The 21,258-nt window shown below is 43.7% G+C and overlaps 1 protein-coding gene across 1 annotated transcript in view; it reads right to left on the bottom strand.

Moving 5' to 3' along the window:
* Window positions 1-587: 587 nt before the first annotated feature.
* The window catches only part of celsr2 (cadherin, EGF LAG seven-pass G-type receptor 2), a 71,646-nt gene continuing 50,975 nt past the window's right edge, over window positions 588-21,258 (bottom strand). Inside the window, exons 10-37 of the mRNA XM_026167916.1 lie at window positions 20,334-20,497; window positions 19,924-20,049; window positions 18,176-18,345; window positions 17,612-17,791; window positions 17,415-17,528; window positions 17,072-17,228; window positions 16,748-16,889; window positions 16,536-16,656; window positions 14,849-15,032; window positions 14,628-14,729; window positions 14,406-14,500; window positions 13,137-13,346; window positions 12,736-12,919; window positions 10,396-10,714; window positions 10,088-10,255; window positions 9,890-10,013; window positions 9,603-9,803; window positions 9,342-9,516; window positions 8,195-8,307; window positions 7,874-7,956; window positions 6,990-7,116; window positions 6,789-6,899; window positions 5,566-5,696; window positions 5,394-5,479; window positions 5,120-5,290; window positions 3,942-4,154; window positions 3,640-3,862; window positions 588-1,865 (exon numbers count right to left, since the gene is read on the bottom strand). Of these exons, the coding sequence (XP_026023701.1) occupies window positions 1,841-1,865; window positions 3,640-3,862; window positions 3,942-4,154; window positions 5,120-5,290; window positions 5,394-5,479; window positions 5,566-5,696; window positions 6,789-6,899; window positions 6,990-7,116; window positions 7,874-7,956; window positions 8,195-8,307; window positions 9,342-9,516; window positions 9,603-9,803; window positions 9,890-10,013; window positions 10,088-10,255; window positions 10,396-10,714; window positions 12,736-12,919; window positions 13,137-13,346; window positions 14,406-14,500; window positions 14,628-14,729; window positions 14,849-15,032; window positions 16,536-16,656; window positions 16,748-16,889; window positions 17,072-17,228; window positions 17,415-17,528; window positions 17,612-17,791; window positions 18,176-18,345; window positions 19,924-20,049; window positions 20,334-20,497 (4,219 nt within the window). The 3' untranslated portion in view covers window positions 588-1,840. The remainder of the gene's footprint in view (window positions 1,866-3,639; window positions 3,863-3,941; window positions 4,155-5,119; window positions 5,291-5,393; window positions 5,480-5,565; window positions 5,697-6,788; window positions 6,900-6,989; window positions 7,117-7,873; window positions 7,957-8,194; window positions 8,308-9,341; window positions 9,517-9,602; window positions 9,804-9,889; window positions 10,014-10,087; window positions 10,256-10,395; window positions 10,715-12,735; window positions 12,920-13,136; window positions 13,347-14,405; window positions 14,501-14,627; window positions 14,730-14,848; window positions 15,033-16,535; window positions 16,657-16,747; window positions 16,890-17,071; window positions 17,229-17,414; window positions 17,529-17,611; window positions 17,792-18,175; window positions 18,346-19,923; window positions 20,050-20,333; window positions 20,498-21,258) is intronic.

Here is a 21,258-nt window from a genome sequence, read left to right as displayed (position 1 = left end):
GACCTGGGACTGTTGTGGAAGCCCTTTCTAATAAGGGTGCGGCCCTCCATGACAGTCCGAGCTCCTCATGTGGCCCTTTAGGAAAAACTAATCGCCCACCACTGCCATGGCTTTTCTCAGCTGCCTCTGGACTGCTGTGGGTGGAGGTTAAAGTCCCCACTAAACACTTAATATATAAAGTAAAACTATTGTTTTTACAATTTGTCATTTTAATGTTAGAAAAAACACGGAGATAACATCTGTTTCAATAATCACAGCTGTCAGGCTGAGCTTCATTACCATTTTTATCTAAAATAACCGTTTCCTGGCTGTGGCTCTGGATGACTCATTTTTCTAGCTCTCAAGACATAAAATCACGCGTTTCCAAATTCCAAAAAGATTCCAGTGATGTTCATTTATAAGAACACAACAACACTCTAATTTTTAAAGTTACAGTGTGTAAGTGTGATCAACTCTTTTTTTCTTTTTAGAGAATATAACCCATGCGTGAGAGCTGCAAACAGCTGTACTGAAGGACTATCAAACTAACACATCTGAAACGCAGCGTTACCTGAACTGGCTCCAATAAATAGGCCAAAACGACAGGAATGGTAGAAAACAGTTTAATCAGTACAAACAGGAGCGGCAGAGTGAAAGACAATCCTCTGTTTGGACACCAGTGTTATAACACCATGACTGACGTGGTAGTGTTGGCATGAAATTTATACATTAAACTCATATGGTTGGTAAAAAATGGCTTCACATCAATCTCAGTAGTTACTCATATGAGACTTTTTTTTCTCTCAGATATCAAGAGTATTTCCTAAAACCAAGGTCTGAACGTGTGTACATATTTACTAACATTTAACAATATGTTCTCAATTCATTTACAGGCCACTCTGTACAGTAAAAATGAATTACAGCTCAAATTTGCATGTATTTAATTACTTTACAAAAGACACAAGCTTCGCTGCTAGTCTATAAAATACAGCTGTTTAGTCACTGAACTCAGATGTGTGCGTCCCTCGGATAAAACAATGAAAAATTCCCACGTCCGTAAAAAAAAAAAGATGTGCTCTCAGTGGCTTACAAAAAAAAGTGTATCAAAAGTCCTTTGAGTCTTTACTTTTTAAGCTCTGCACATACAGGTTTGTTCCCACCTGTGGCCTCTGGAAACACCCTTCAGTAATCAGTAGCTTACATGGAGAATCCAGGCAGATGCAGTCAGTCTTAGTGAGCAGCTCACGGTCCACGAACACGCAAAGAGCCTTTGAGGACGACCCGCACTCGAGCGTGTTGCGTCTCTTGGATATTTTCAGGCCTGTAAAACCTCAACAGCCTGAGTCTGAAGTCATCGAACGTCAGACGGGCAGAGACGGCAACAGCTCCAGTGACCAGAGAGACGGCACAAAACACAGCAGTAGATGAAAATGGAAAATTTCCCTGAATGTTTGCAAGTGTACAACTAAATGAGCCTGAAAGTATGACTTCTTTTTATTATCTGTCATCAAAACGATATAAAAATCCTGGAAAAATAAACAAAGTTGGAAAAAAAAATGGACCACCAGCCAATCAGGACAGTAAATCAAAAAAAAGTGCATTTCTTCAAGTATGTAAACAAAACCATTTCTGTAAAGGGAGAGTGAGGCTTGTTGTGTGAGGGTGCGGGCGGGGTGGTGGCGCAGGGACTCCTGAAATTTTGGCACACGTGTATGAACTCGCACGCACACATAAACTCCTTCAGATGACGAGAGGGGAAGGGGGAATTCCTTCTTTCCACAGTTTATCAAGGGGGAAATCCAGTGCTTCCTGTTTGCAGTCACTCTATGACCTGCAAAGACACACCCCTCCGTCAGCAAGGTCACATGGAGGTGTTGAGGTGGCTGCTGGGAAAACAGGGTGGGTACGATGAAGATGAATCAGAGGATGATGGGATGGAGAGACAAGTGTTGGAAACGAATGCAATAAATTAAAAAAAGGAAATAAAAATGACAATGAAACACACACACAGACAGATACACACACAGATGCACACACGGGCTGTGAGGGGTGACCGAAAAAATGATGCACCAATCTGAAGACAGTGATCCTGATTGTTTCTGAATGAGGATCAGAGCTTCATGGGATAAAACTAAAGAATAAAAATCTGAGATTTTTGGAAAGAGAAAAAGGGGGTAAAGAAGGCTGGTTAGTAAAGTGGAATTCACACTGCTGTGAATAATGACTGCATCTTTAAAGTACCTTTTAATGAATACAAAAGTGTTTACGTCTGAACCAGCCGCGGGCCACTGGTTTTATACAGTTTCATAGTAAAAGATTTCCTCTCTTCTTGCTGCATCTCCAGGTTTTTGTCTACATGATCACAAATAATTTCTGTGCCTTTTTTCAAATACTTTTAATGTGCAAATTTGACGATCTGTCTCAATCCTCTTTGCAATGAACCTTCTCCTAACTGAGAAGCTTTTCTAGCATCCGTCGGTATCAAATCTTTGGCCTGATTTGTTCTCCTACTAGAACAAGAGTAGGGTCACTTTTAATTTTTCTTAACAGCTGCTAAAAAAGACTTAATAAAATCCTATGGATACTGTCACTATGTTTACATTTATGGCACTAAAGCTTTCATTACCCTGTGAAAATCGTCACCTATCACTGCGTTTACAGTTCAACTGACTTCATGATCAGTGACACTGAGACGCCATTTAACAACCTTAAACTAGCAGTTTTATAAATGTGGTATTTTTGGCTTGTTGTTCCAGAAATCTCAAACTGTGTGTAAAAACCACACTTAAGAGTACTGTGTATGAGTCTTGAGCCCCACTGTTATTTCTGTATATGTTTTTAGACAATAGCTGCAGCGATTTATTGAAACACGCAAACATAAATGTAAATATAGCAAAAACAGAGTTTGTGCAGCTTTTAACGTGTTTCGAAGTCAATATTTGCTACGATCTCCTTTATTCTTCAGTCTGAACTCTCTCTCTTCTGGCCATAATTAAGACCTCGAGAAAGTCTGCAGAACTCAAAGTAAAATATAAATGGGACTCAAGACATTTGCGCAGTATTATTCACATGTTGCACATGCACATGTTGTCTTTGCTTTATTCTGTACTAGTAAGATGTGTTTGCGTGAAACACTAAGCTGCCTTAAAACAATGACAGAAAGCTGCCGATGTCCAGAACAGAGAAAAGGAGTGATGGCAGTAAAACTCACATCTAAAATAGAAAAGTTCTAAACTGCTCCTTTAAACATGATGGCCACAGAAATTTATTACATATATGATATAGTGATTAATCCAAAAATATATTGATCTTTAAGGTTAGTGGCTATAGTGATAATATGTTAGACTTAAGTGAACTCTTTGAGCCCACACTGACTTTCACTGTGTACAGGATATCAGGAATGGTGCTGTCTTCCTTTGGTTTCACGTTAACATTTAAGCGGTTCGAGTGGAAACGACACAGACTACCAGGAATGAAAACGACCACTGATGGCAGCAAGACTCATAATTTGACAGACAGCTGAACGAAACACTGAACGACTCCAGCAACAAACAGCGGACACACACGTAGGCGACGACGCTGATGCGTTTGCATGAGTGAGTTTCCCTTTTCTCAGAATCTGATGCTGGTTTTCATCTGTATCGACTTCCTGATACTCACTCTGATCCCGATGAGTCGCCGTCCACTGTCCCCGCCTTGATGCTCAGGGCGACCCCGTTCAGCTGGTCAGGCAAGCTGCGTTTAGCCGAGGCCGCTCGACTTTCACTAGAGGAAGATCCATGAGGGGACGCCGTACCCGGAGCGTTTTCGCACAGTTCATTGTTGATGCGGTTGAAGCTGTTCCTCTCCACGATGGGAGAGAGCTGCTTCTTCTTTAGGATCCCTGGACCGGGGTAAGATTTGGTTTAGCTTATTTATTTAATAATGGTCAAGCTAAAGCTCTGAGGTTTGGATGAGCTTACCTTTGTGAGGGTGGGCGCTGAAGTTCGGCAGACTAGGCAGCAGTACCGTCACGCTTTCCTTTGTTCTGTCGTCTGATAATAACCGGGGGTCGCGGACGATTGGCTCGTGATTGGCCAGCCCTTCCATCTTCGCTCTGTCTCCACCCGTGAGCTCGCTGTCACTCGCTGTGGCAGCGTACTCTCCGGGCCAGTACAGCTTATTCAGACCGTTGTCTGGAAAACAAAAACACACAGAGTGAGCTCAGCTCCTCTGATGGGTTGATGTTCCTGCTTTACAAACATGTATTCTTGGTCCTCGTAGGTGAACATACACAAATGTAAAGATCATGAAGTAAGAATCCAATTTTCTTATACTGGATTCTTATTATACATGTACACAAATACACACAAATTATACACTTTTCTTTCTGGAACAATGTCCTTTGGCCAGATGAAACCAGAGTGGAGATGTTTGGTCATAATGCATATCACCATGTTTGAAATCCAAACACAGCAGATCAGCCCAAACACCTCAGACCAACTGTCAACCACGGTGGGGGGAGGGTGGTGATTTGGGCTTGTTTTTCACGCATGGGACCTGAGCAGTCACAGAGTTGCTCATGCATTCCTCTCCTCTGTCCGACGGCTAAAGCTCGACTGAACACGTGAACATGCAAAAGAACAACAACGCCAAGCAAAAAAGAAAATAAAGTAAGGTGTCGCACCGATTCAGACCTCAACGCCACTGAAATCCTGTGTGTGACCATAAGAGAGCTGTGTGTAAATGAATGCCAGCAAAGCTCAATGAATAGAAGCACCACGGTAAAGACGACTGAGGCAAAACTCCTCCACAATAATGTGAGACTGAACGTCACGCAGAAAACTATTACCTCAAGCTGCTGAATCGCGGCGTGCATTTCGCCTTAGGTAAATAAATACTGACCCATTGTGTCGTGTCATGGTTTTTTGATAATCGCAGCTTGTATCGACCTCATTTTAAGACCTGCTAAGGACTACGTAACTTTTTTATATTCCTTCTAAGACTTTAGAACAGGGGAGGTGGTACAGCCTGTCCTCCATCCTTACATAAGTGCACTTTCTTTTCACTCTGACTGTTTGACTGCTTTTCAGAAAGTAAACCATTTTGTGGTGTGACTTTAGTGTAAAGGCAATGCATGTGAACAGGTTCATGTGAGTACCTTGACTGAGTGGTTGGGGTCTGTTGGCGACATTGGATGCCAGATTTTCCCAGCATTCCTCTGGCGGGAGGGGGCCCTCCTCATCCTCGCTGTCAGAGGAGTGAGTGGAAGCGTAGGAGCCGCTCTGGTCGTCCTCCAGAGACAGGTCGCTGTCCGAGTCGCTGTCGTGATCTAAACATTGACGGGTTAGCGTCAGTGAAAAGCAAATCCAGTGACTCCATCAGTGCAAAAGTGGGAAAGTGAAGAACAGATCTGAGGAAAATGAGCACGCTACCGTCCAAGTGCTCCTTAGTTTCATGGAAGAGCGACGTGTGGTCATTGAGAGCGATGTGTGCCTGACTGTTACTCAACCCGTCGTCACTGAGAAGATGGAAACAGTTCAGTTCACTTACTCAGTCCGTCACTCAGCACACTGATAGTAGTTTTTTATTAAGTGGTTTCCTCACCGGAGGACAAATGGCACGTAGCTCTGCTGGCTCTTCCCACTCTGCATGGTGCCGTTCAGCGACACGCTGGATTCGCCAAAGGGGAGGTGGTACAACCTCCCGTCCATGTAGTTCGTGTTGCATTTATAGCTCTGGAATTGGAGGCAAGAGGCAGGCAGAGAAACATGTTATAAAAATACGATGCAGAGTTATTTCAGATGTAAAGAACATAACAGGGAGTTTATTGTTCCTGCAATTTTTTTGTACAGATGCTAAGAAACAAACTTGGATCAGAGAGAAAAAACTTATTTTCTTGAAATTTATTCTCTAAATAATATTTTAACTGGTCTGTCATGTGAACTTGTCTCTGTTTAGTCATTTGAAGGATATATCACACTTTAAAAGACTCTAAGTGAAGACAACATTTTCACCCTTTCTCCAGTAAGCCACCGGATCTATCTCTAAATCTACAATTGAAGAAGGTCTGTCACGAATCGACTGTACAGCCACACTGGAGTATCTAAGAGAGGCCTGGCAAGAGGATCTCATGCAGAAATCACAGCTCCAGAGCATGTGCACACGTAATCAGTTCGTGCCAGATGTAACAGTTCAGGATACAGCACAGATCCCCCTTTCCAAACTCAGATCGTCTATTTCCTTCCTGATCAGTGCTCGCAAACACCGGCCTCTCTGTCTCTGTTTTTGGAATGATGAGCACAACATTATACTTACAAAAAACGTCATATTGAAACTGAGTTTCATCCTTCTGCCTGAAAATCAGTTTCAATATGACTGATTTTCAGGCACAAGCATAGGTCTTTTTGCTAAGAATATCCATTCAATATCTGAGTGAGTATTTGTCTGTGGATTACATGCCACGCTCCAGTTTACCTGTTTGTTTACAGCAACAGTTTTACGGTGAGGTAGCGCTCTTTGGCACAGATGAATGAGATTTATTTTACTTGTTTAGTAGAGTCAGTCATTTAGGGCGGAGAATAAATCCTCCTTTTTTATAAAATGTCAAAAAAAGCTCAAAGCTCAGTCTGTTGGGAACAGATGGTGCAGTATCAACAGCATAACTGATATCTGAGATAATTACAGATTTATTTCTTTAACAACAGCTGACGCCATATTTTAGTTGTTTTTTTTAAAGAAACTCCAAATATGACATCAGCCTAACTACGTATCCCAGAGGTGTCAAACCGAATGAAATATTTTCTCGCCGCTTATTGCGAGGGACTCACGGAGGCCTTGGATTTGATCATGTGATCGGGTCGCTTGCGGCTGCAGCAGTATTTCATAGCGTTCCTTGCTTCTTTATTGAAGACAATACGGAAGAAGAAAACAAAGGGACCCTGGAGTTGGACGACAGGAAAAGGTTAAAGGTTAGCAAAAAGGCACAACTGAGCCTTTCAAGCAGTTTCAGGGTGAACCGATGGGCTCACCTGCACACAGTTGAAACCAGCGAACAGGTAGTGGAAGATGATCATGTCGCTGTTGACGGAGAGCAGTGCGAGAAAACACGTGACTGAAACCAGGAAGAGGACACAGCCTGCGGTCTTCAGGCCAGAGCTGCAGCGAGAGGAAGCACAAAGAGGAGTTGGCGAGGAAGGACTTCTGGAGTGACCAGTGACCTGACTCGGAAACCAACAACAAGAATTCAATGCAACACACGGAAAAACAGAGCAGCACATGGATCTGAGGATAAAACAGCAACAAAAACAGCAACGATAAGCATGCCGAAGCTGTGTGCCTGAGATGACCATATTCTCTCTATGACATCATACAGATCCAAGAGTAGAAAAAAACTGTCTGAAACTGAGTGCTTAGAGTGGCCTGGGTCAGGGGATTATTGCAGAAAATATAAAAAAAAGAACATGCACAGACAGCAGCTCCCGAAGAGCAAGGGCTAGACTAAAGATTTGATGTTTTATGATGTTTATATTACAACATGCTGATGTCAGCCTCGTTTCTTTTCTTTTTGGAAATACCCAATAATGACATCTGCACTGGTTTCATAGTCCCTGGGTCCCCGACCCTGGTTCAGCTGGATGTTTCTTCCTGTCAAAAGGGAGTTTTTCCTCTCACTGTCGCCAAGTGCTTGCTGATTGTTGGGATTTTCCCTCTACTACTTGTTGGGTAATTTTCCTTAAATTTACAGAGGCTTGAGGTGACTGGCATTGTGAACTGGTGCTGTATAAATAAAACTGAATTGAATTGTGTTGCTAAACAGTGACTGCCTATGTACAAAAATTTTCCCGTCTAAACATCCTCTAATCAGGTAGGAAGTAAACGGCGCTGGTGTTGAATGACAGGCCGGGACACTCACACACGAGACTCTTTCTTCTCGATGCTGTGGTGTCTCAGCGAGCAGGAGGCTCTGGACGACAGGATGTACAGAAAGATGTTCATCTGTGGATACACAACACACCAGTATGTCACTACTGGCAACACAGCAGGAGTTTGTGACAAAACTAAAGTAAAGTGAAGGTCTGCAGTGCAGCATGTTAGAAGAATAAACAATAATTAATGTAGCGTGAAAATGCTATGCACGCTGCTGAGGTGACAGCTTTACCTCCGTGTCTTTATATCTTTTAGTAAAACTACAAGATATTCATGTGCGATTGGATGGATGGATGCAGGTACTCACCGACACCACTATGGCGATGGGTCCTGCAAAGCTCCAGATCAGGGTATCGTACATAGACAACCAACAGAAATCAGGGTTTCCATAGCCTTCGGGGTCCAAACCCACCGCCAAACCTGGAGTTGACCCCAGAAAAAATAGACAGTGTGAAAAGTTTGTTTAATTTTTGTCTTGATTCACTCTTTACTGAAACTATTTTTATCTCCAGAGGATGATGTCACAGTGAAAGTTACTAAAGCTGAATAAATAATGACTTCTCATAGTGTGGCTGGGTATATAGACACGTTCTGTGGGTTTATAATCTGTACAGGAACTAACTGAATTGGCTATTCAACGAAACTAATTTAACTGTAAGACTGTTGATAATGACCAACTTGTACATCTGATATTCAGACCCCCGGTTTGATCCTGGGAAGAAACACAAATCTCTTTAGTTGTTGTGGTCCTGGGTCAGGTTTGTCGCATTAAGTTAGTTAAACTTCTGCGATATTGATCTGGTCAGTTAAGTAGCAGAGGGTTGTTTCAGTTTCAGCTGCTTTGGTTTTAATGAAGTGAATAACAGGTGGACAGATTGATATCCCTGAAGTTTTACTGACTTTGTGTTATACTGTGAGGATTGAGTGTTCCCTTCTTTCTTTAGCAGTGTACATTTATAGAAAATCCTTCTGCAAAATAAAAATGTTGGGAAAAGCTAAAAGATTTAAAAAATGACTTGATTCAAAGAAATGTTGGATGGATCAGTGTGGAAAGACTTTAAAAATAGCCAACAGCTGACGGCCAGTAATAATAATATAATTGTGATTATCTAAAAAAATCTGATCAAGAAAGGTGACCCTGTAAAAAAACACCTTCCTCAAACCTTTTGCGATGTCTTCAGCTCACAAAGCAGATATAATGAAAAAGATCATTCAAAGATAATTCAAATTGGTTTGTTATTTTTATTATCCACTCAGCTTTATTTTAAAAAATTAATTTGCTTTTAACGTCTTTGTGATTGTGTTTGAGACGTGTCTGATTCTTTTCCTCATTTCTGCTCCCGCTGTCACGAAAGACGTTATAAAGGTTTAAGATCCTCGTTATTCCACTCAACACACAAGCTGGGTGGAGTGGTTTTCCTTTGTCGAGTGGGTTTTTAATTCGAGGTTCACACCTGTGATGAAGGCAGGAACTCCCCAGCCAATCAGGTAGTAGAATCTCATGGGTCCATAATTGATGTCTCTGACTTCGCTGATCATGCGGTAAACATGCAGCCCCTCCAGGAAGAGCCAGGAGAAAGTGCAGAGGTAGAAGAAATGCAGCAGGATGGCGATGACTGTGCACACAAACTGCAGAGCGAATACAGAATGATTAAAACTTTGGGAGCTCTCAGAGCCGGAGGGAAGAGGCGAGAGACGAGAACCAAAGCGCTCACCGGGTTGTCGGCCTGGTTGATGCCAAGGATGAAGATGAGCTCTGAGAGGAAGAGAGCGGTGGCTCCATTGTTGATTATGCTCGTCTTGTTGCACTGCATGGCTCTCAGGCAGAGCAGGAAGATCGCGGTGAGGAAGAGGAAGCCCAGCGTCACGCCGGCTGTGCTCCACGTCAGGATTTTGATGGGCAGGATCTCTCCGTTCTGGTGCGTTTAGAATGAGAAAATGCGACGTTACAGTGAGGAGCAACTCTGATTCTGATCACATGAGAAGTGTGAGTGTCACTCGCCTCCCTCCTGGAGATATCCATGAGAACCGCGAAACTCGTCATGTGGTAACACTGGCAGCTGATGTGGGTGCTGTTTCTGAAAACCACCTCGCAGCCTTTCGCCGACCAGCCGCCGCGACCAGCTCTGACAGACAAACACAAACGTGAGCACAGCACAACCTCGCCCGGGCGCCCCCATTCACTTACAGCTGCACTCACAGTATGGTGTGGTTCCAAAAGACACAGATGGGTTTGGAGCGCTCCTCGGTGGCGACCAACCGGAACTGCACGGTGATGGGTTTGTCCAGCGCGTGCTGCAGCAGCGCGTCGTTGTCGTGCACAGTGATGCTGACCACCGGGGTGTTGATGACGGGACGCTTTGGGACACTGAGGCAAAAATACACGAAAGAAGAAATAGTTTCTTTTTTCTCTCCTCAGGAAAGGAAATGAAAACGACTAAAAGCAGCAGCAGATTAGCCTCTTTATACTTTCTACACTCTGAAAAAAGTCAGAATAAGTTTTATTACCGCAGACTTCTCTTATCTGGATCGTAGCTCTCGGGCAGCAGTGAGGCCAGGCTGTGAAAGATGATCACGCTGGCGACGGCGTCCTGCTGGCTGTCATCGGGGTGGCGTTTCTTCCTGCTGGCCGAGCGGTTCCTCAGCGAGGACTCTGGGAAGACGTCCAGGTGTCTGTGGCCCTTCGTTTCCACAGGTGGTTGGAAGACGGAGTCTGGGAGGGTGACAGCCGTCTCCAGATCCGCAGGACGAGGGCCCCTCAGGGACTGATAGCGCGGCAGTTTGGCGCCGGCGAAATTCATCTTTTTCAAACGGTCCACGGAGATGACTGCAAAAACCAGCACACGGGGAAGGTCAGAGAACGCTGCTTCAAAACGGGCTTCGCCGTTTTTAAGTTCCAACAGTTAATCTGAGAGAAACGAATCTGATAACTTTCTCATTTTAGATTAAAAAAAAAAGAGGACGTCTGAATTTAGGGCTTTTGTTCAGTTCATTTTAATTTCCTCACATTTTATAAACCATGCGATTTATCTGTGAAATAAGAAGTTTAATGGAAATAAAAGGACATAATCTGCTAAAACCTGCGACACAGAAGAAGGCGAAGGATGCTTTCCCTGTGACTGAACTGATATTGTTCAAAATCTTTATAGAAAAATCATCAACACAGCCTGTTTTTAATCTGTAAGTATGAGAACCATACTAAGTGTTTGTTTTTAAAAATAAAGTTTGACCTTATTTTATTAAAACAGAAAACGGAGCCTAACAGGAAATAAATATTCCCAGTTTTTACTGTCATTTTTACCTCCACGTACCTATTTTGTTGTCATGTGGCGGTTCTTTTTTCTGCACACAATAACTGCTAGCTTTTCCACGCTTGAGTCACATGCACAACTTTTTTCTTGCTCTTATTTGCTTTTTAGACTCTTGTATCGTTTTCGTCCACGCAGCAAACTGATCAGGTATTGAACTCAACCTTTATTTGATCTCGACTACACATGAATGCTGTGATTGGGGTTTGCACCACTGCCGGTTTCTTCATGGCAAATTCTGCTTTAACAGCTGTGACGTGCACGTTAAACGGTCTTTACTGTGCCTGATACGAACTCTTACACAGATAGCTCAGAAAACCTCACAGCATGCGAGTGGGGAGTCATGTGTGAAGCATTTCCAGCAGTTAAAGGTGTTTGAAGTGCTCCTGTTGCGTGCAGCATGTGTCCTGATCACGGCAATGGCATTATTATTTATATAGCAAATTTCATTACGTGTAAACTCAATGTGCTTAACATAACAGACAAAAACATGCACACAGTGATTAAATGTAAGCTGGGGAGAGTAAAAAGGGCTCGAGTTTGTTCTTGAATGTAGACGCAGCTGTGACTGACCTCAGGTCAGCGAGCAGCTTGTTGCAAAGAACAGAAGCACAGTAACTGAAACCCTGACCACGTTTAGATCAAATTCTGGGAACATTTAAAAGAGTTGCTCTCGTTGACCTGAGAGATATAGCAGGGAGGGGTGCTAAACATAAGGCCCCGGGGCCAAAATCAGCCTACAAAAGACTCCAATCTGGCCCACTTGACAGCTTTGGAACAAGTGAACGAGGGCATAGATTTTGGACTTTTAACTATATTTTCATTACTTTTTCCTGCTTTGACCTCCCTACAGCCATTCAACCATTCCTATTACATCAAACTAACAGACATCTACTATAAGAACTACTATAAAAATGTGTCCACAACAATTAAAAACATTTCACTGTGAAATAACAAAAACTTCCTGTTTTATACTTACAGGACATTCTGGGCAGTGAGCAACCAGGACCTTTTCTGTAATGTTTCCACATTTTTTCTTACAATTTATGATTTCTTTCATTTACTACTGCTGTTTTTATTTGTTATACAGGAAAACTGAGATGCACTGTTGATCTCAGTAAGTGCTGTGCACTTCTTTATATCGATAGAAAGAGGCCCACGATGTACAGTGAGTCTGATATCCCTGTAGCAGGGTTATGGCGACTGAGCGAGTCACAGACGTACTGGGGGGGTCAAACCATTGGTGGCTTTATAAACTAATAGAAGGATTTTAAAGGTAATTCTGTGTTTAACTGGGCATGAATGAAGTGACTTCAGTACTGGGGTAGTATTAGTCTGATGATCTGAACAGTCCTGCAAATACAGCACTACAGTAATCTAACCTGATTGATATGAAAGCATGGACTAATATCTCACAGATTAAGATTGAGATAAGAATTTTCTTTTAATATATTCTTTGATATATTTTTTAAGTGGAGTTCATTTGTGATGACAGCTGTGACAGATAAGCTGAAAACTTAGGGCACTAAATATTGCAAACCTATGTTTGGTGTGACAATGGTGAAGGGGCTGAGGTAAGTCTTCCTCATGTTCTGCGCCAGTGTGTTTGCGTATTCCTCGTAGTGGCGCAGGAGCGCCGCCGTGCCACCCTCCGTGTGCTGGATCAGCTCCCAGTGCTGCCGTGTGTCTGGAGACAGGATGGCGCTGCCCACTCGGACCAGATTCTGTCAGAGAACAGCGAGAGTTCAGTGTGACAGGATGTCAGAGCAGAGAGTGAAATGAAGTGTGATGTACTCCCTACAGATACAACATGACAGGCTGTGATGTCCAGCCAGGCAGGACTGGCCTCCTGTTTCCAGTTTTGTGTACTGAAACAGCCACAACAGAGCTCTGTTCTTGCTCTCCGTCTGTACGAGTGTTAGAAGTGACGTGGTTGTTCACCTCTGTGAAGTGGACGTCCTGTGTGGCGGTGAGGTTGAAGCCCTGCTGGCTGCTTTCATGTCGCAGCAGACTCTGCGTGAGCCGGTAGGCCACTTTCACGTCGCTGCCGTAGAACTTCTCCGTGTGCAGCGTGGCGTTGGCCAACATCGCCGCCATCTGCTGAATGCGCCCAGACTCGAGGAGCGAGGCGTTACGGAAAAACTTTTCAGACTGAAGAAGAAAATAAATAAATCAATTTTCACAAGAAAAGAAATCCCAAAGACAAGTGTTAGTAACACAGAGATGAGATTTAAAGTGTAAATGTCTGCAGGTCAGACGAGATTAAAACTGAAGCAACGCCTTTGTTGCCATGCATGCTTCATTACTAGTGCCCGAGATGAGGTGGAGTGCCTGTCTCACTGGTGCAGATATAACAAGTCGACAAAAGAACTGATCACATGACTTCAAGAAGAGAAAAATATGAACATTAAGCCTTTAATTATCAGTGGGACGTGTGGAGAGGGTCACAGACTTCTCCTGGGGCGTAAACACCACAGAGGTGGTTAAAATAATAAAGAGATTCACTTGAATTCGACTGAATTCAATTTTATTCCAAGTCCAGAGAAGTGGAAGTGTTGCATCAGGAATCGAACATAAAATCTGCACCAAATCAAATAGTGGATCTGCCCACTGGGGTGAGCGATTAGGAAATAAGTGGCTGAATGTACATTCATTGATTTTTCCCAGAGGATGAATCCGAGGTTTTAATGATCCTTTGATCTTTTCCTGTATTTTGTGACGTGTCATTGCAGCACTTATCAGTTATCCCAGGAAGTAACTGACTTTTCCTGTAGCACCCCTGGGAAGTAGATTGTGAACACTCCTGCTCTCAGAAGCATCAACCATACTGACTTCAGCAATCGCCTGATTTATCCTTTAGTGAGATTTTGTGTGAAACATTTTGAGAAACATTAAACAGACCATCATGAAATCCGGTCCAGCCTCCGATGGGATTAATCACATTAGCTTTGATTTATAACCAAACACCTGCAGCCTCAGCTGGACTTTATTAAGTGCCGTTAATCTGCACAACACATACGCACATATTTAACAGTGTACCTAACGAAGAACAGTTTTTTGGGACTATCACTTTAAGCCAGTGATGCTCAGAGCAGCACCGCAGAGCAGCAGAATGAAAACATTGTATTTCTCCTCACAAATGAGGATGATGTTGTAGAAACTGGAAACTGACTTTAAAATTTAAAATAGTGACAGAGAGAAGCTACACACCAAAGCTTTCAGCTTGCTGAAGGTAACGGAGGTGCAGTTGAAGAGATTAGGAGGCAGCCAGCCCTTATGCTCGTCACAGTGTCGAATCGCTGTGCCTGGGAAGGAGGAGAGGGAGCGTTATCGCATGAGGAAAAGGCTGCAGCTGAGAGAGAGCTTGAGGCAAGTTTCATATAGTGCCATTATTATATGGTAATTTGATGAGCTGCCAAAAAAACATCATACCGAGAGTTCCTTTGGGACAGGGAACTGCTGCAGGGAGACCAAACTTAGTCCTGGGCCACCATATCCCAGCCTCGATGGCCTGAGGGCAGCTGTCATATATTACTAAGAGAGATGGAACAGGAAGGAGATGATGAGGATAAAATTAGAACAATATCTAATGTATTTGTACCTATAATGAAAAAAAGGGACTTGATGCAAAGCTGTAATTAATGTGTTCTGACCTTCACAGCCGTTAGGGGTAACCTCAGCAAACGGGTTGTCACAGCGGTCGCACTGACGTCCGATGACGCCGGGTTTGCACTGACACTGGCCGCTCTCTCGGTCACACGCTCTGGAGAAAGAGCCGACCGGGTAGCAGTCACACAGCAGGCAGGTGTCGCTGTCTTCAGGCCGGTAATGATTGTCCTGCAAATGAGAATTCTTCCTTAGCGCCACGGCAAGCTCAAACCACACGCTCAAAAGCATCTGACTGCCAGCAGACAAGTTGTTCTCCCACCTGGATTTTTTCTAGCCAGAGAAAAAGGTGGAAAACGACGCTACAAACCTTCAGCACACAAAATAAATTTTTAATTGTCCCTCAGCGCAGTGCAATGCAAAGCAAACATAGCTGTAAAAATGGATCAGCGCTGAATGTTGGAAGATGTATAACGACTGTTTATGAAAACAGCTTCTTCCTTAATATTAAGCCAGTCTGCAACACGTGTCGTAGAAGTGTGCAAGAAACCAAGTTTGGACACAGATTCAGAGGTTTCACATGTTCCTGTGAGGGCCACATTTGTGCAGCTCTTTCTTCATTTCTCAGGAAAGAGTTCCCATAAAGCAGCAGACGTCTGATGGATGTCTACAGATTTCTAATGTGTGTTTAGAAAGCATAATTATAGGTGTACAATAATGTGCTTTAACTATGTAAAGCTCAAAGCTTGCAAAATAAAGTTTAAACTGTGGGTTATTTTTCAATTTGCACACAGTATAAAAACTGCAGCAAGATTTTAGGAGTCCCTTGAGAAAGGATCATGCTGAAAACAAAATTCATCAGTTTAGACTTGAGAAAAAGAATTGCTGATGCTCAAAAAGCAGCAGATGGCTATACAAAGTTATCACAGTGATTCCAAGTGTCAAGAACTGGAGTGAGAAGTATCATCAAGATCAAGAAAGAGAGCTAAAGATCACAGAACGAGTCTGGCAGAGGAAGGAAGGGAAATACTTCAAAGACTCTGGAAAGAAAACTAGTGAGAGATGAGTCTAAAAAACTGGAACAACTGCCAAGACAGTGAGTCCAAGTTGGGAATTATAGTGTTAAAGCAGACTCACTAGAACCCTGCAGGAGTGAACTGAACGTATCAGACCAAGAAAAACTCCACTTCTGCAGAAAAGACATCTTCAAGTCAGACTGAAGTAATGAGAATATAACATGAAACTAGAGCTCCTTGACCACAGAGACGCTGCTTATGTTTGGCAAAAGAAGGGAGAGGCGTACAACCCAAAGATCAACGTCCCCACAGTGAAACACGGTGGAGGGCGTATCATGCTGTGGGGATACTTCAGTGCATTTGGAACCTGGAGGGTGAATCATGAAGGAAAGATGATTTGTGAAGGTTTGGGGTCTGGGTCGTCATGATGTCTTGCAACGTGACAAAGACTGCTGGTGAAGAACTACCATCAGAAGACCAAAGTGAGCATTACTCATTGGCCTGCACAAAGACCTGATTTTAATCTAACTGAAAATCTGTGGGTTAACTGAAGAAGACCATCAAATCTGGAAGAGATTGAGAAGAGGCTGAGAGATTTGCTAACGAAGAATGGGCTGGGATTGTGTGAAAGTTGTTAAAAAATGCACATCTTGTATTTATTTGAGTGGACATGATGTGCGCTTTATTACAGATGAATGCATCGGGGATGCTAGCTCACCTTGCAGCGACACTCTCCGCTCGTCTTGTTGCAATCAGAATCAAAACCCTTGTCTGTCTGACAGTTGCAGGGGCCGCAGGTCTTGTGACCCCACCAGCCTCTGGGACAAGGCAGGTCGGTCCTGTGGACACAGACATTACAGGTCAGTTGTCCTGTCTGCAGTGCAGGAGGAAGAACACTGCAGTGTTTTACATAAATGTGGAAGGCTATACTTTTTCTCGCAGTAATTGCCAAAGTAGTTGTTAGGACAGTCACAGGTGTAACCCCGAGAGGAGCTCAGCTTCCTGGTGCACGCTGACTCGTGTTCACAGGGGTTCAGCGAGCACACGTCAGTGCAGTTGGAGCCATAATAACCTGCAAAAAAATAAAGCAGGTGGGGACTTTCAGTAAATTGCAGTCGCTCGTGGTAAAAACAATAAACAACAATTTTAAAAAATGATTATTCATTTGAACTAAAGATGAAAGACAGAAACAGAATGATAAAAAGGCAAAAACATGTTACGTTCGTGGGTTTGTGATCATGTGACGAGACTGACCATTGATGCACTTGCAAGAGTGGCTGTCCCAGTCGTCGCTGCAGTAGCTGTTCGACGGACAGGGATTGGAGCTGCAGGGATCGGGCACGCTGCAGCCCTGCTCCACGTTCACTTTCCTCGCCTGAGAGAGACTCACAGCTCCGCCAACACGCAGACCCTGCAGGGAAACAACCATACATTCAAGCAAAGGGGTGAAGCACAATGTCTTTAAACTACACAAACAGCTGTTCAGACAAATTCAAATAAAGCTTAATTTGAACCAAAACTTTAAAACATCAAACTGAACTGCTCGCCTTCACGATCACAAACGCAGACATGAATGTGGTCTGCAGAGAGGACAAACCTGTATGCAGCCGCGGAAGCCATGCTGAATTTTCCCATCAGGCTTTGCCAAACCACCTACGCTCACAGTCTTCAATTTGGAGTCCTGCAGCTTTCCATCCACATCCATGCTGGCCTGAAAAGGAACACGGCAGTGACTTCATGGCTAAAAGCTACAAGAGTTTCATTTATAATCGCAGCTAGAATTTAATAACTCACCAGGTAGAGTCCGTGATCTAAAGATAAAACAGCCTTATGGTAGCTTGCCGCTCCCCCTGTTATGCTGATATCCAGCTGCAGATGATGCCAGTCTCCGTCGTTCACCAGCACCTCCTCCACACGGGAGAGAGTGGAGTCTTCCCCCCTGTGCAGCCCCATCAACACACTCCCACCACGCAGCTACAAAGACGACAGCAGAAGGGAGACGGACACAGGATGAAAAACTGACCGCAAAGAAACTGCACTGCAGAAGATAACAACCTTTGAACAGCCTCCAGTTCAAAAGATCATCCCTTGTGTTGCAGCACATCATAGGTGTGCAGGGCTGGAAATAGACTGAGTTATGTAACATCAAAGAGGCGCCAGTCGAGACAAGCTCAAAAAAAAAGAACTAAAGTTAGAATAAAGTTGAAAATGTCCCGTGTTTTGGGACATGTTTTCTCTTAACATCAGAGACTGCAAGCTTCTTTGCAACCCATCATCACCCCAGCTCCTCCTCTCCTATTAAATCGCATATCTGCTTCGGTCCTGACAGGAAGTGCGTTTCGGATATGTGGCTCTCACCTGCAGTGTGAGGTTGTGCTGCAGGCCAGAGGAGATGTGAAGCAGCGTGCTGCTGGCTTGGCGTGTGCGGAACATGAGCTCCACATGCCAGGGGACGGAGGCCGCCACCGTGGCGAGGTTATTCCACTGCAACAGGCTGTTACCCAGGAAACGCAGTGGGTTGGCCATAACTACAGAAAAAGAGGGCAGAGACGAAAACGGATGACAAAAATCACATGACATACTTCATGGTAAAGAGAGCGAGTGGCTGAAAGGCAGAAGGGGTGATGCTGAAAATGAGGAGGGAGAATTTCACAGTAGCTGACAGAGGGAGCCATTACTGTCAGAAAGGAAGCTCTCTGCTGCTTTTCTTCAGATTTTAGCCAAAACTGACTGAACAACCGTCACTCTTTGAGGTAAGAAAAGAGACGTAAGAGACCTTACTCTACAGATCTGCTTTCTGAAGTGCAGCTTTTTAGAAATTCTAGAAATGCTTCCATGGAACAGATAAGATGACTCTGAAGTTATCTCTTTTCAACTCTGATTACATTTTTTGCTTTTTTGATCATTTTCTTTTTTTCATTTCAAATTCCAACACGCACTGAATGAGAAGTTTCCTCGGTCCCTTTAGACGCTGAGAAAAGTGACACAGAAGGACACTCTGCTTTATGTGGAGCAGTTTCCTCGTCATTAAGCTGTCTCTGCGTGAAGTGAAGTAAAGCACCTGAGTCACCCAGGCCCTGAGGATTGATTATCGACGACAAATAAACCTGACACACTGTGGCTGCATGAGTGAGATACAGAGAGAGAATCTCCAGTTAGATTTCAATCATTTAGATTCAAAGTAATATAAAAAAAACCTTCATTGAACACCTGGTTACCTTTGGCAGTCGTCATTTATGAATCCATATTTTGTGCATCGAGCTGAAAGCTAAGAAATATATTTTTCTATTGATTTTTTCTGGTAAGTGTCAGAGAATAATGTCAGAGAATAATGAAAAACGGATGAAAGTGACGGATAGCTTCACAAATCTCAAGGCACTAAAAACTCCTTTATTTAAAGTATGCTAAAATTTCACATTATTACACTAAAGTCGGCCCCACTTCCACACTCTCATCCTCACTTTTCCTTCACACGTGTCTGTTCTTCACAGCACACCTGTCAGCGCAACTCAGGAACTCCTCACTTGTTCTGCATGAAAGAACCAATAAATAACCCCACCCAACTTCTTGTTAAAACAAAGGTGTTTTTTGAACATTTTTTTTCCCTGCCGTCTCTTCTAAAGCTCGTTTCTCTTCGGCTGTCTCTTCTCAAATTCCTTTAAACCATAAATCAGCGCAGACGACAGCTGTAGGAGATCGAGTGAAACATAAAGAGACGCTGGACAGAAATATAAGCTACATACTGTATATATCTTCAAAGGTTAAAAAACATTAGTATTAAACTGGTTCAACATCATGTAAACCAGAGAAAATTCAACATCAAGCAGATTACATTTAAAGTTCGGTCCTAAATCGGGCGTTTAAGCTGCTGTAATGAGATCACTTCACCCAGAAAGCAGCTATCAGTGTGCAGTAAAACACTCCAGACTGCTCAGGCTTTTTTCTTTGTTTGTTGGCTTTTTCGGGCATTAGCTGCCGCCTCCACACTCACCTACAAGTTCACAGACCTCCATCACAGCTGCAGACAAACTCATATCTACTATTATCTTATGTCTGAGTGTCTCCCCCTCCCTGATGCCTCGCTCTTTTCCACTTGACTCACTCACCTCTTTCGCAGTTTCGTCCTCCAAACCCAAGTGGGCAATCACAGCTGAAGGAGCCCCACAGGTTCACACAGGTTCCTCCATTCAGGCACGGGTTATTGTTGCAGAAGTGTCTCTTGGCAGAGCATCCTTGAAGGGCAGGAAAATAAGAGGGTAATCCACCCGTTTGATCTATCCTAGCTCATTATTTCATCAGTAGAAAAGAGTCAGATGGTAATAAACTATTCATAGCAGGTACAACAATCATTTCCCACTGACTCTACCTTCCCCGCTGCTCTCATTATAGTCACTGCTGTTTCCTCTGCCAGCTTTTCCTCACTTGGCTGATCTAACAGTGTGCACTGTTTGACTGCAAAGCTTAGCCAGGTTTAAGAGCTGAACTAAAGGACAGCGAGCTTAAAAACAATGCATACCTGGCAGAGTTCCATTGTTAGCGATGAAGCTGGCCATGTCTATGTGCTGGTTGTCAATACGCAGGTTCTTCATGCAGCCCACAAACTGCTGATTACGAACAGGAAAATCTTCTGGAAGTTTAGGGACTCCTCCGAGGAGCAAGGGGCCCGTCAGATCCAGAGACCTGACGACACAGAACCGTGAACATACATGCACCCAGAGCATCACTCTGCCTAAACCAAAACACATCATCAACAGTAATGTGGGGGGTATGGGGAGAGAGGTGGTGAAATATTTATTACAGGCACGGTCTTGCTGTGTTATTTTCCCTTGGGAGATAAAAAAGGAAAAAAAAGGATAAATATTGCAGTAAATGGAGAAACCAAAGCTTAGCTAACACCCCGCAGATGTGGAACCTCATTTCAAAACTGTCACAGTCCGCTGTGACGGACCGAGTGGAGAATGCGGTCCGTACACAAGTGAGCAGACGGGAGTGAGTTTTAACAAAAGGCGAGCCTTTAATATGGCTGAAAACAAGGTGTGCAAATACAGCAGGGATGGCGTGGCTAAACAAAAACCTAAACTGAGAACAAACTATGGTGAGGCTATGGCTTGGAAGACAACAGACCAGGCATGGAAACACGGAGGGTGGGAACACAGACGACGCGACACAGACTGTACGAAACACAGAGACTAAATACACATGAGGGATGATCAGGGGAAGTGGATGCACACGGGGAACACAGGTGACACTGATAATCATAATAAGACACGGCAGGAGTGAACGTAACACTGATGGGAGATGGGCAAAGTAAAGCAGGAAGTACACAGAGGTTCAAACAGGAGGAGAGAGAGCACGGGGAGAACGCAGACATAACGGGCTGGGGAAAACATAGAATAAAGCACAAAGAGAGACGAGGGCTCATAAATACACAGAGGGGCACA

This window comes from Astatotilapia calliptera, chromosome 5, assembly GCF_900246225.1.
Source record: "Astatotilapia calliptera chromosome 5, fAstCal1.2, whole genome shotgun sequence".
NCBI classification, from domain to species: Eukaryota; Metazoa; Chordata; class Actinopteri; order Cichliformes; family Cichlidae; genus Astatotilapia; species Astatotilapia calliptera.
The sequence above is the reverse complement of the archived record's forward strand: the minus strand, read 5'-3'. Positions and strand labels throughout refer to the sequence as shown.